We start from the raw sequence: 14,148 nt of genomic DNA, 5'->3' as shown, positions 1-14,148 counted from the left end.
TGCTCTCAAAAACCCTTTTATGACTCATCATCTTGGAGTAAACGCCATTGCCTTTCCAGTGTTCTGCAAGGCTGCCTCTTTGATTTCATCACCTTCCTCCCTTCTCCTTGCCTTCTTCACGGAAGCCTTGTTCCTGGAAAACTCAGGACAATTCAACCTCAGGGCCTTTGCGATTGCACCTTCCTCTGTCTGGAACGCTCTTCCCTCAAGTATCTGCAAGCTTCCCTCATGTGATCAGATATCTGCTCAAAAAAAAACCTTCCCTGAAACCTGATGTAAGACCACAATCCCTCCCCTCACACAAACAAAGATAGCAATCTCTACCATTTTCTTTATGTGTCTCCTTTCCCCCACAGTACTTACCCCTGACACATAATACACTTGTTCATCTTTTATCTGTCTTTTCCCACTAGTGAATAAACTCCTGGAAGGGCAAGTACTTTGTTTTGTTCACATAGTATTCTCAGAGCCAAGAAAAATGCAGGACACTCGGTGCTCAGTAAATATTTATTGAATGAGTCCATTTAATGAAACACCAGACAGCTTAAACAAGATAAGGGAGGCAGATCAATACTAAGTGGCACAGCAGGATTCTCAAAAAATACCAATAAATCAAAAGAGCAGGTTAATGAACCAATGCCATCGGGTGAGGGTGGAAATGTATGTAAGAATATGAGAAATCTGAGAGGATATTTTTCATGCTTTTTAACAGAGGTTACCTCCGAGAGGTGGAAAGGCAAAGTGCATGTACATTTGTGTGTGTGTGCATCTATGTGCGATTCATTTTACTCAAAAATAGCCCTAGTACCAAAATTTTGTTTTAGTTTATTCTGCTGAAATTATCAAAATGTCACAGTACTGTTCATAATTGCAAAAAGAAAGAAGAAAAAAGAAAAAGAAACAAACTTAGTTTATGTGTCAACAAACAGATATTGGTCAGATAAGTTTTGAAATGTTCCTAAACAATAGATTTTTTAAATCTCAGGTCAGCAAATAGCCTGAAGGCTGAAGCTAGCTGCTGTGTTTTTCTTACAAATAAAGTTTTATTGATACAGCCATGCCCATTTATTTACTCTGTCTATGGCTACTTTCCCACTCCCATGGCAGAGTTGTATAGTTGTGACAGAGACCATATGCCTGCAAAGCCTGTAATATTTACTGTTTGGCTCTTTACAAGAAAATGCTGCTGAACCCCTGGACTAGAGTACAGCAATTGAGAGTCATTTGTGGACAACAACATAGAAAATGTTAATTATGTATGCTTATTCATGTACTTATTAGATATGTGAATATTGTAAATAGAAATACTTATACAGTTTTAAAATATTGATAAATATATTTTGTAAAAGTGGAAGGAAACTTACAGAAATGTTACAAATTACCACCAAGAGGGGGAAGCAATAGTGTCCACCTATAGAATTTAAGGCATAACTGGTGCCCCTATGATAATTATTATAATCGCAGCTTGTATCATGAACCCTTAACTAAATGCTATGCATCGTGCTAATTATTTTTATCTAATCCTGATGCTTGAGGTAGGTACACTTATTATCCCAACTTCAGGTAGAGCACATGGTCAGTCAAAGGGTGCATAAAGGAGAACATCAGAAACACACTCAAAGGAGTGTACATGGAGCAATCACAGGGACTTAATGAAAATGAAGGGGTTAATTTTTAAACCTGCTAGTGGCGAAACTAAAGTAATATAAATAGCATTTTACCGTCTCTTTTCATTAGCATGAAATTCTTCTGAAGCCATAAGCCCCCTCTGTTCTGGCTCACTGAATCTGAATGGGTGTAGTGCGTGGCATTTGCCTCCCAGGGAATCACGGGCCAGCTGGACCAGTTTGGTTTTACAAATGGAGTGATTTAACAGCACTCTTGATAACAAAATAATAAGTACTTTGATATTTTGGATATATCGTTAACCAACAATTCTGGCCCAAATCCATGTATGGCAAAAAAGAATTTCAGTGGGAAACGGAATGATTTTAAACTGACCTTGGGGATTTATTTAAAAATGATATTTTTTCCTTAATGCTCTCCTTAGCTCCCTTCCCCTCTCTACCCACTCCAAAGATTGTTTAGTATTCTCTTCTTTTACTGCTACTGATTACTGTATTATTCTCCTATTTAAATACGAAGGACAGAGCAGAAAGTACTCCCTTTTGTGTCAAAAAGTCCTGAATACAGTTTGGGTAAATTCATCCCTAAGTGGCCCTGGATGAGCTAAGTGCCTTCATGTCTAATGTAGTTTATCGGTGGTACTGTGAACAATATAGCTTCCTGTATTAGTTTGCTAACGCTGCCACGACAAAGTGAAACGTGGTACTCAGTGAGGTCTCCCCAAAGTCCCCAGAGCCTGTGGTTGGGTGTTGGGGTGTAGGGGAAGAGATGACAGAGCATTTGGGGTGCTTTGCACAACAAAAGACAAGACGACAATTGTGCTACTGCTCAGGGTGTAGGGTGTGTACATGACTGTGACATAGCCCAGGGTCTGTACAGTCCCTCGCAAGAGGCAAAGAGGTGGTTGCCATCTGGGTCACTGAGTCACTCTTGCCCTGACTGGGGGGGGCAGCCAAGAGAATGTAAATGATAAGGAAACTGGCAAATGTAGCTCACCCTCACCCGTCGGGAGTCACGTAGGGAGCTCTGGGTCAGGACTTAAACTAAAGGTTGGCAGAGAGAGGGAGGCTGGTCCAACAAGAGGGTTTAGAGAGTAGGGAGCAGCTGTGCTGGTCTGTAGTTGAAAGGGCAGCCATGTGAGGGAGATTCACCCTGCTGCCAGTAGTGAGATAGGAGCCACGTGGGTGGAGTGAGTGTAGAGAAGGAAAAGTCATGATGTAGCAGCTAGGCAGTTTGTAGTTAGGATTCGCCCATGCAGCCTGGTGCAGTATGGGAGAGAATGGCATGCTGCTGCTTTGTCGTGCCTGCTATAGCTGACTTGCAAGCCATCCAGGACCCTGACTTGCAGGATGCTGCCCTGCTGCCCTGGAGGCCTAGTCTCTTCTGGACTCTTGGGATTTGGAACACACAGAGAGGCCACTGTCTGGGGACTTGTTCCTTTCCTGGACTTTCCCATGATCCATTGTGATATGGCACATGTATTCCTGGACTATAACATGGAGGCTGATGACCACATACCCCAGATTCTGAAGGACAGGGCTGCTGTGACACTGTTTGCGCAGCTGAATTAAGCACAGAAAGGATATGGGGAACTAATGGGCTTGGCTTACTCTCTTAGCTTTTTGGGGAGGAAGGGAAGTGCTAAGTCTCAGGGAAAGACAGGGCTCCAAGCATAAGTGCTCTCGGCACCCCCAAGGTTGGAATCTGGTGAATAAAAACCCACTTCTCCCCACACCAATTAGTGGGTCACGCATCAAGGCACAACATGGATGGGCCCCTCTTTGCTCGGTTACGGTTTCGGTGAGCCCAGATGGGGCTGCAGGAACCTGTAGTCAGGTTCCAGCCACATGAGACAGACAGACCCCTGGAGAAGGGCTGTGGGGACTTCACAGTCTCAACAAACTGCACCACACCCAAGCTCAACGCACCAGTCACCAGGAATGCCAGAATGGGGTAAGGAAACAGGTTTGGGGAGGAAGGAACCTCTAGGCTCTGTGAGCAGGACCTATGTGCATGTTGGGGTTCGGACGCTGAGCCCCATGGGCATGCCACCACTTTGGTAAATCACGTGAGTGCTCCCCCATGGAGGCTGAATCACATGGGCGTGCCACCATCTTATAGGTGGCAGATGGCTGCTCTGCCATCCTGGATGATACAGCATGTGAGGGTACCTCCATCTGGGGTCTGGGCAAAACAGTGGGCTCGGTGCAATCTTCAGGTTGTGCGCTGCTTGGGCACTGCACCAGTAGGGTTCTCTGTGCAACTGGGTTCTGATAGGGATGTCTCTGGTCTTGATGGCCATAAACTGGTGTCCAACAGGGATTGTCCTGGTTCTGAAGGCTATAAATTGGATCCAAGGGTGACAATGTTTCTGTTAACTTTATGCATGTGCTTGAAAAGCTAGGGGCCTTCAGCTGCCAGATAATGAGTTTGAGTACGGTCCTTCCTAGTGTGGAAAAGAATAGGATTGAAAGTGGAGTATGGTTAAATCTGAAGGAGTATGGTACACAGAAAGTTTGTGAATGTTGCAGAACATCTGTGGAAAGTCATAAAGGCTATAAAAGGTTATGAAAGTTTTTTTTTTAAGATTTTATTTATTTATTTATCTTTAGAGGGGAAGGAGAGAGGGAGAGAAACATCAATGTATGGTTGCCTTTTTTGTGCATCCCCTTCTGGGAGTTGGCCTGCAGGGAACCGGCCTGCAACCCAGGCATGTGCCCTGACTGGGAATCGAACTGCGATCCTCTGGTTCGCAGGCCCGCGCTCAATCCACTGAGCTACACCAGCCAGGGCTGAAAGTTTTAAACTTGGAGGAAATGAAACCTCAGCTCTTGGGTGAGATTTCCCTAAGAAAAATTGAGATCTCCCAGGAAGACTTAAAACTTCACACTATGTGGGAAAGTGAACAAGGGGCGGTATAAGGCATGGGAATGTAATTTTAGTACTGAAAGTAAGAAGGTTTGTAAACATGAATAGAAGGCTGTAGAAGTTTATGCAAATTTTGGAAAGAAATCGTATGGTTTTAGCAATAGAAGGTATAAGGTAGGAAGATGCAATCTTGGTGGGTATTTGAAGGGCAAGGATATTCCTTTATGCTTTGTGTTTTTCACCCTGCTTGATACCTCCAGAATTTGGCAGTAAGTAAGTGAAGTAAGTGATGATATGAGGTTTCTTTGCATAAAAACAATAAGACTTGTTGCTAATGGTGGTTTTGTCAACCAAGACTTTGACTGGAATGCCATGCCCGAAGGAGGCGTGCTGGTGGTCCGGCCATCACCAGAAAGAGCCCCGAGGAACTGGAATTGACTTTCGAAGGCAGTGAAAGCCCACGAGAAAAAGCCTGGTACCCTGATTGGTTGTGCGGTTCATGGCAGTCTTCCCAGGGAAGGAACACAGGTTGCTTTCCTGAAAGGTAGCAAGGAAGGAACCCTAAAACATGATGGAAAACCTCGAGGACTTGAGAGAAGCAGGTGGTACGGGCAAGGCCAGATGCAGGTGTGTGGCTCAGATTCTGTGCCCCGAAGGGAGGACCACAGAGTCAATCTAAAGGTTCCTTGTGTAAGTTCCAGCAGAGCAGACTTAAAGATCATATGTAATCAATTGTTGCTTATTGTGCTTATTCAAACAAACAGGTGAAATTAAAACTGCATTTAATGCAGTCCTTTAATGACAATGAGGGTGATTTTGGAAAAATTGTGATTCGAGGAAAATCACAATGCTTAGTAGTGGACATTAGAGCACTGCAGCTAACTGTCTTTAAAGTTTGTTTTCATGTGGAAGTTCAAACTGGGTTTGTGATAGCACCAGATATACTCAATTTACAGGCAAGAAGAATATGTCAAGTTGGCATTGTTAAATGTCACGCCAGCAAAGGCCTTGCACCTGGATGTCTTCCCAAAATACAGTTTTGCGGCCTCAGCGACTGATCTGTGGGTTGTGTGAATTATCATGTGTGTTCTTCCTTCTGTTCTAATAGGGTATAAGCCTCAGAGCTCATTATCTGAGTGATCAGTGGCACAACAGGCCTCGCTTAAGAAGCCCACCAGCATCATCACCATCTCAATTCAACAGTTTGGCTAAACTAAGTGGCTGGGTTGGTGAAGTATGGGGCGATCAGTGGGCTTCACTTTAAAACTGGTTTCATTTTCTGCCCTAACGGCTTGGACAGAAAGGGCTCAGAGGTCTAAAATGGGGAAATCCTAAAATATTCCCCTCAACCCAAGCTAAGCGTAGTGGCCAAAGGGCCTTGGCTAGGTGTGACACACCTTGCACACCTTCCTCCAAAGTCACTCTTTTGCTAACGTGCAACACTGAAGAACTGGCCTGTGTCTTTGTCACTTAGTGGTTACGGTATTAATTTTGCCTTCTAACCCTCTTGCCAAATCTGTTGCCCCCCCGAATATGACAAGGATGTCAGTTTGGCCAGCAGTGCCAGCCTTTGGACACCAAGCACGCTGCTCCTCAGGACAGTCAATTGACCTGGACTCTACAAGGTCCTTCACTGTGCGTGAAAGCCACTCTCCACTCTCCATCCCGACTCCAGTACGGATCCCTGCTAAGTTCCACGCATATGACCTCATTTTACCTTAATTACCTCTCTAAGGACCCTGTCTACAAATATAGTCACATTCTGAGGTACTGGGGGTATGTTTCCCCATATAAATTGTCAGGGGAACACAAATCAGCCCATGACACTTCCCACCCACATCACAGACCCGACGAAGTAAGAGACTAGCGAGGAAAACATTATGAGTGCAGTTACATCCTGTACAAAAGGATGTCTGTTTGGGTTGTTAAATTAGTTACATCTACTACTACTCCAAAATCATCTGTGAATTTAAGTTGCTTGTAAGGAAAGATGTTAGTGTCTACCATTTTAGAGAACAGGACCACGAAGAGAATCAGATGACATGTTGACATTCATATCTGCAAACAAGTACAGTAGTTTAAGTGTTAAAAATTCTCTAAATTCAAAACAATCAGAAGCATAATCTAACTAGTGATTAGTTATAGAATATATAAGGGTTTTTTTGTTAAGTTAAAATAACTTACAAAGAACACGGCAAAAATTATTCTAGAACAGTGTAGACTTTAAACTTAGCAGAGCCTCCTGGCATCAGTTTATAAAAATCAGAATGGACCACAGAGCAAATAAACAGGGCTCACTATGCTTTGGTCACACTGCTGTAAGCACAGCATGGTCTTCAAACTTGTGGTATGTGCAGAAGAATAAAAAATAATCAGATGTAGGGAAACGTGTTCGTTATGATCCATTAAGATGATTCATATGAAACTGGCCTCTCAGGAGGTTAAAAGAAATGGTCTAGTATCGACAATTCTATGTGTCAACCCAACAAAAGAGAAAGTAGAGGATTTAGCCTGTAGGTGAGGAAAAAGGGAAGCAGCTGGAAGCCATTATGACAGAAGATTAAGAAAGGGACTTTTGTCTTAAAATTGTTATACAATTCACATAAATCTTAACCTCAGCACTTCAGGTTTGGTCTCCTGTCAATAATAATACTATCACCCTATTAATATTTTATATATATATAATTAGCTACTTGAGTCTTCCACGCAAGTTCCCGAACTAGTCTGCTTTACCCAGGCCAAGGGCTGAAATGGACACTGAGCGTTCACTCTCCGCGTGCTGAGGTTTCCCTGACTCTGGCGAGTTCTAAAACCTTGACTCCACCACCCTACCCGCCACCATCCGCTGCCCAGCCTTTCTGCAGCTTTGGCCACCTACGCCTACAAATTTAACACATTGCGTTTCCGCCATCCTCCTGTCTCTGGGAGGAGGGAAGAGGCCTTTCTTCCTCCGAATCCCGATTTGGATAAAGAAGTAGCCCTGTCCTTTTGCTATCGAGGGGTGGGTCGGGGACCCCACTCTCCCAGCTCAGGGTGGAACTGCTGAGGTGGAGGCTCAGTCACCCCAGGGACCTGTCTCTTCCGCAGGATTTATACTCCTGCAGCACCACAAAGTCCAGGAGCCAATCAGAGCGCAAGAATGCGTTGCCTGCTTCTCTGCTGCCGGGCAGACTCAGAAGACCGGGACGATGGAAATTAGCGGGCAAAATGGCAGACAGCGCACCCCGCCTGGTCACTGGATCTCATCTGCTGACTAGCGGGCTTGTTAGGGTTTCCAAATGAGAGCCGCCGTTTGGAGGGGGTGTGGCGAAAGGGGGGCGTGCAACAGCCAATCCTGGGCGCCCACCGCCACTCCTTCCGCCTCAGGCTCCCCACCGAGGCCGCAGCCCACATCTGCGTGCACTCTACTGGACGCTAAGTCAGAGGCCGCCGGCTCACCAGCCATGGACGCCCCGGCGCCGCCGCAGCCCCCTGCCCAGAGCGCGCTCTGGCCTCGGAGTCTCCTGCCCGCGCCCCTGGGGCTGCTGCGGCAGGACCCCACGGGCGGCGCGCTGCTGCTGCTCGGCCTGGCTGCCTTGCTCGGCTGGAGCTGGCTGAGGCGGTTCCGGCCGCCGGGCATCCCCCCCGGGCCCGCGCCCTGGCCGGTGGTCGGCAACTTCGGCTTCGTGCTGGTGCCGCCCTTCCTCCGCGGGAAGAGCTGGACGAACCGCAAGGCGAGGGCCGCAGGCTTGCACCCTGACTGCGTGGGCTCGCAGGTGCTGCTGACCCACCTGGCCCGCGTCTACGGAAACATCTACAGCTTCTTCATTGGCCACTACCTGGTGGTCGTCCTCAATGACTTCAACAGCGTGCGCGAGGCGCTGGTGCAGCAGGCCGAGGTCTTCAGCGACCGCCCGCGGGTGCCGCTTGTCTCCCTGGTGACCAAGGAGAAGGGTGAGCTGGGCCGCGGCCGGGAGCCTGGAGTGTCGCGGGCCGTGGGAACGCTCAGGGCTGCAGGGCTTGTGCCCCTCCATCCGCCCGCGCCCCTCCGCCACACGGCGGAGGCGCCACCCTTTCCCGGGTCTTGAAGATGCCATCCAGCAGTGACTGAGGAGTAACTCATTCACGTATCAAGATCAGAAGTAGGAAGCGCATGGGAAAACTCAGAAAGTGCGGAGGGAGGAAACGGGCGACAGCACCGGGTGAAGCCTGGCTGCGTCTCTCCGGCTGCGTCTCTCCGGGGGTGTGCTCTCCTTCCCTGGACCAAGCCTCACTCTTCGGGCGGTGTCCGGGGAAGAACCTGAGATGAGTGAGAAAGGGTGGGGGGGGGGGGGTCGTGTTTTTTCACCTTGTGAGTTTTGCGTGCGAGAGTTTAAGATACTTCCCCCCTAAAATGAAAAGTCCAGAAAACACGTTGCGAGCCTATTGGCTAACTCAATACACTGGGTTTGTAGCAGCTGTGATTCCTGCCCATGGGAGTCTAATTTGGGCAACTTTTCTGGGTTAGAAAACACCTTATTTGTTGCAATAGAATCTCAGGTTTACTCTAACCCTACCTGCCTTTCTGATTTTCCCTCTTTCCACTCTCTTTTGCTTGCACAATTCAGCCTGCTCTAGGCACAGTAAGCTGATTCCTACCAGGCTTGTGTCTGCTTCAGGCCACTGAGTTTGTCATCCTTGAACCCAGAGTAACTTACTTGAATGACTGACTCCTCATCATCTCTCAGGCCAATTGTCTTTTGGCCCTATTTTTGGCACTGTCCAGCACCACAACTTTTTCTTTTTCACATTCTTACTTTATAGGATAAGCACTTGGAAAGTATTTAGCCTATTACCAAGTCCACCTACCTTTGGAATGTGAGCTCTGTGAGGGCAGAGATTTTGTTCATCTTGGTAGCCACTGTTTCCCCACTAATTGCACAGAGTAGGTAATCAAGGAGTGAATGAATGTGTGCATTCAAGCATTTGTTGACGCACTTACCACATCATTTTGTAATGTGTGTTGCACGTCTGTCTTTTCCTGCACATTTTTCAGGGTAAGAATTAGATTTTCTTCTTTGAGGTCCTTCTTGGTGGATGTGTACTTTGGCCAAGAATTCACAATAAGACAGTTTCTGAGCATTAGTTGGATCACAGATTATTATCAGCTCCCTCGTTATTGAAGAAAGCACTGGGAGCCTGGGGAAATTTAGGAGTTTTGGTATCTCAGCTAAAGCATTCCTTTCTCCAAGAGAAAGGATGTTTTAGGCCATGCTGCCCTTATTTTTGTGGATGTGTGTTGGATGAAATGTGCTGTGAAAGAATGAGAAAATTTTCTGTAGCTGATGGACATGATGGACAAGAAAAGGTAGAGGAAGAACCATGTGTCACAACGAAAATTCTTGTGGTCTTCACTTGGAATAGAGAACAGATCATTTGATTTTTTTTATTGGAACTTTTTCAAGATGAAGAATTAAAGAGGAGAATATGAGTTTATTTCTAGATGCCCATCAAAGAATTAAAGAGCAGGTGAGTTCTGACTAGATTTCACAGGACAAGAAATGGATAGTTAATCTGCCTGAAGAAGAGAGACCTATTGAAGCTAACAATGGAGCAAGACTTGAGGAGTTCCCAACCCACTTTTGGCTAAATGTTTCCAGTGGCAAAATTATAAAATGTGAAATTTTCCAGAAATAAGATGTATAGACTGTTAGAAAAGAGACATGATGTTAGAGATTAGAAACCAATAACATTATTAAATACTTATTATAAGATATTTAAAATATTTTGCTGCTAAAAATCAGCAGGAAAGGAAATGTTGAATAAACTGTAATATGCATAGAGAGGCTAGAAATAGTTAACACATTATCAAAAATGTCTAGAATGTGGGGAGGTTATATATTATATTTGAGTTTTTATCATATTTAGACCACCCTGGCCAAGTGACTCATTTGGTTGGATTGTCGTCTCACCTATACCAAAAAGTTGCAGCTTCAGTCCCTGGTAAGGGCACATACAAGAATCAATCAATGAATGCATAATAAGTGGGATGAGAAATCAGTGTTTTTCTCTCTTCCTCTCCCCCTCTCTCAAATCAATCAATAATTTTTTTAAAAACCCAATGATCAAATATTAGCCACTTCCAAGAATGTTCTCTCCACTTTTTTGCCTTGTCTAAACTTTATTTCCTTTTGAAGGCAATGTAGCCCTTCTTGAAACACCCTCTTTAATTTTCCTGAAATTTATTTATGCTAAGAAGTGCTTTCATGCATCTCATAAACAAATGACTTATCAGCCCAGATGACCTCTCTTCTGAGAAGCACTGCCCTCTCTCAGCTGACATGGTGTTCCTTCCTCTCTCTGCATTGCAACTTCTATACACCTCCACCATATAACATTCAATACAACATGCAACATCAATACAGTCTAACATACAACAGTGTATTAGGATTGTTGGTTTACCCCATTCCTCACAAGACTAAGCATCCTAAGAACAGAGACTGTGTCTTCTAAATCCTTCTGCCCTTAGTATCTAGCACATGAGACTCTAAATAAATATTTGGGAAACTGATAGAAAAGGGCATTTTGCTAAAGTATTTCTGAAATTCAAATGTGTAATTTAAAAGATGGTGCATAGATGATATAGACTGAGGGCCTAACAAAAATAAAATTCCTTGAGTAATAGGACAAGGCAGAACTGTCATATGTAATATCTTAAGTGATGAAAAGGTAGTTAGAATAACTATCAAATCCTGAAGTTAGAGTGAAAGACCATATCTTCCCAAGAAAAGAGGGGGCCCAACAACACTTAATGAATGCTGACTGCAGCAAAAGACTTGGCCGTGGTTAAAAATAGGAAGAGTGACTAAGCTACGGTGGCCTAGAAGATAATTTATGGAGTTTTAGTAAACAAAGGCAGAGTTCTCTTTTGAAGAGTTGTTGAAACATTTGTCTTGACAATCACAAACCAAACCAGAGGGACTTTTAACAGAAGCATATACTCCATCAGTGATGAAATGTACTGAATTTTTTGGACTGTAAGATGCATCGGACCATAAGGCGCACTTAGGTTTTAGAGGAGGAAAATAGGGAAAAAAATTTGAAGCAAAAAATGTGGTAAAGTATTTAATAACAGAAGTGGCATAGGCTGCCGCCCCCCTGTCCCTGGAGCCAGGCAAGCTATATTTGGACTGTAAGACCTAACCCCATTTTCATCCCAAATGGGGTCTATGATTTATAGTCCAAATATAAGGTTTTTACAGTCCATGCTGTCTTCACAGCATGTGAAGACAAAAAAGTGGACAAAGGATTGGCAAATGACTTCATAGACTGAAGGATGACAACCTTTAAGTGTCTCCAGTGGATAGTACCAGTGAGGCATGGAACAGTTTACCTCGAAGAACATCTCAAAAGGCTCAGGAATTGGATACAAGGGTCAGTCAGTGGGCTAAAAACAGCCAGTGTTTGATGCCTATAAACCGTAGTACTTAGAGGAGTTCCTGTTACCACCCCAACCCCTGCAGAAAATAAAAAGCACATGCTCTGGAGAACCTTGGGTTTTAGTGAATGCTTAGCCAGCTCAGGATGCAGAGTAGAGGAAGCAAGGTTAGAGGGCTGTGGCCTTGTACCATGCAAGATCAAAAGTTACCCCTAGATAAAGAAAGGACCCTTAAAGAGCTTAACTCAGTGAATTAGACAATGAACACCCAACAAACCTGGCCACCAGTAAAAGAAAACAAGGAAATTTGCTCTTCTTGTCCTGAATACTGACACAGAAAATTTTCTTCCCCACAACTAATCTCTGTTGCAATTACTCTGCCATTTTATTTTTTTATTATTTTTATTTTTTTAAATATATTTTATTGATTATACCATTACAGTTGTTCTATTCCCCCCTTATTCCTCTCCACCTGCACACTCCCTCCCCCACCATTCTCCCCCCCCCCTTAGTTTATAACCACATGTCTCAAGTTCTTTAGATTCTATATTTCCTCCACTATTCTTGCCCTCCCCCCATCTATTTTCTACCTACTGTCTATGCTATTTTCTGTACCTTTTCCCCCCTTCTCCCCCTCCCACTCCCCTGTTGCTAGCCCTCCATGTGTTCTTCATTTCTATGGTTCTACTCCTGATCTAGCTGTCCTCTTGGTTTGCTTTTGTTTTAGGTGTGGTTGTTAATAACTATGAGTTTGCTGTCCTTTCACTGTTAATATTTTTCATCTTCTTTTTCTTATATAAGTCCCTTTAGCATTTCATATAATAAGGGCTTGGTGATGATGAACTCCTTGAACTTGCCCTTATCTGAGAAGCACTTTATCTGTCCTTCCATTCTAAATGAAAGTTTTGCTGGATAAAGCCATCTTGGCTGTAGGTCTTTGGATTTCATGACTTGGAATACTTCTTTCCAGCCCCTTCTTGCCTGTAAGGTCTCTTTTGAGAAATCAGCTGACAGTCTGATAGGAACTCCTTTGTAGGTGACTGTCCCCTTATCTCTTGTTGCTTCCAGGGTTCTCTCCTTCATTTTAGTCTTGGCTAATGTAATTCTGATGTGCCTTGGTGTGTTCCTTCTTGGGTCCAACTTCTTTGGGACTCTCTGAGCTTCCTGGATTTCCTGGAAGTCTATTTCCTTTGCCAGACTGGGGAAGTTCTCCTTTATTATTTGTTCAAATAAGTTTTCCACTGGTGGCTGTTTCTTTCCCCCTTCTGGTACCCCTATAATTCGGATGTTGGAATGTTTAAAGATGTCCTGGAGGTTCCTAAGCCTCTCCTCATTTTTTTGAATTCTCATTTCTTCATTCCTTTCTGGTTGGATGTTTTGTTCTTCCTTCTGGTCCATTCCATTGATTTGAGTCCCAGTTTCCTTTCCATCACCATTGGTTTCCTGGACATCTCCCTTCATTTCAATTAGTTTAGCCTTCATATGTTCCTCTAATTTGTGACAATAATCAACCAGTTCTGTGAGCATCCTGATAAACAGTGTCTTGAACTATTCTTCTGAGAGGCTGGCAATTTCTCGGTTCCTGAGAGTTATTGGCTCTGGGACTTTGAGTTCTTCTTGCGCCATCTTTTGGGCTGTTCGTGCCTGTTATGTAGCCGGATCGGAGCCCTAGGTGTTCACCAGAGCAGGGCAACTCAGTTGCTGGGTTGTGACAATGTATGTGGGGGTGGGGTCAAAGAGGAGCAATGGCGTCCCATCTGCCGCCTCCTGCCGTGGCCCCCACAGGTGCCGCAGCTGCCACCATCACCAGGGCCCGCACGTTTCATCCCGCTGCACTCAAGTGCTCCACCGCCATTAGCCCTCCACTGGGTTTGCCCCCTGGGGCTGCGTGGCCCGTCTCACTGTGCGCCCGCGACCACGGTCAGTCTGCCCCGCACCCTGACTGGGTCCGGGCTGCCTGCGGCCTAGGTCGGAGGATCTGTCCTGCCCGACCCTGCTCCACTGCTGGCTCCGCCTCTCTTACCGTCCCTGTTGAATGGTTCGTTGTTGTTGGACTTCCGTATAATTCAATTTTCTGTTCTTTGGCTGTGTCTTTGTTCTCCAAACCTTTGTTGTATTCAAACTTGGTTGTGGGAGAAGGCACAGTGTTTCCACCTATGCCTCCATCTTGGCGGAAGTACTCTGCCATTTTAGTACAGAAGCTGTAGACTATTGTAAATGAATTACTGTGACTCAGTAACCGGCTGTGTTTTAGTTAA

The 14,148-nt window shown here is 45.0% G+C and overlaps 1 protein-coding gene across 6 annotated transcripts in view; it reads left to right on the top strand.

Moving 5' to 3' along the window:
• The first annotated feature begins 7,773 nt into the window (after window positions 1–7,773).
• CYP2U1 (cytochrome P450 family 2 subfamily U member 1) overlaps window positions 7,774–14,148 on the top strand; it is a 32,522-nt gene continuing 26,147 nt past the window's right edge. For 3 of the 6 annotated variants that reach the window (XR_005064461.1, XM_037031906.1, XM_037031908.1), the window contains exon 1: window positions 7,776–8,427. Coding sequence is in view for 5 of the 6 variants with exons in the window: in XM_037031906.1 (XP_036887801.1) it covers window positions 7,938–8,427 (490 nt within the window). In the remaining variant the exon portion in view is untranslated. Of the gene's footprint in view, window positions 8,428–14,148 lie in introns of all 6 variants that reach the window. The other 3 variants (XM_037031905.1, XM_037031909.1, XM_037031907.1) reach the window with 3 other exon arrangements.

The sequence above is a fragment of the Sturnira hondurensis genome, unplaced genomic scaffold (genome assembly GCF_014824575.4).
Source record: "Sturnira hondurensis isolate 20B ecotype Veracruz unplaced genomic scaffold, ASM1482457v3 Scaffold0021214, whole genome shotgun sequence".
In the NCBI taxonomy this organism is placed as follows: domain Eukaryota; kingdom Metazoa; phylum Chordata; class Mammalia; order Chiroptera; family Phyllostomidae; genus Sturnira; species Sturnira hondurensis.
This window is presented reverse-complemented; position numbering and strand designations above follow the sequence as displayed.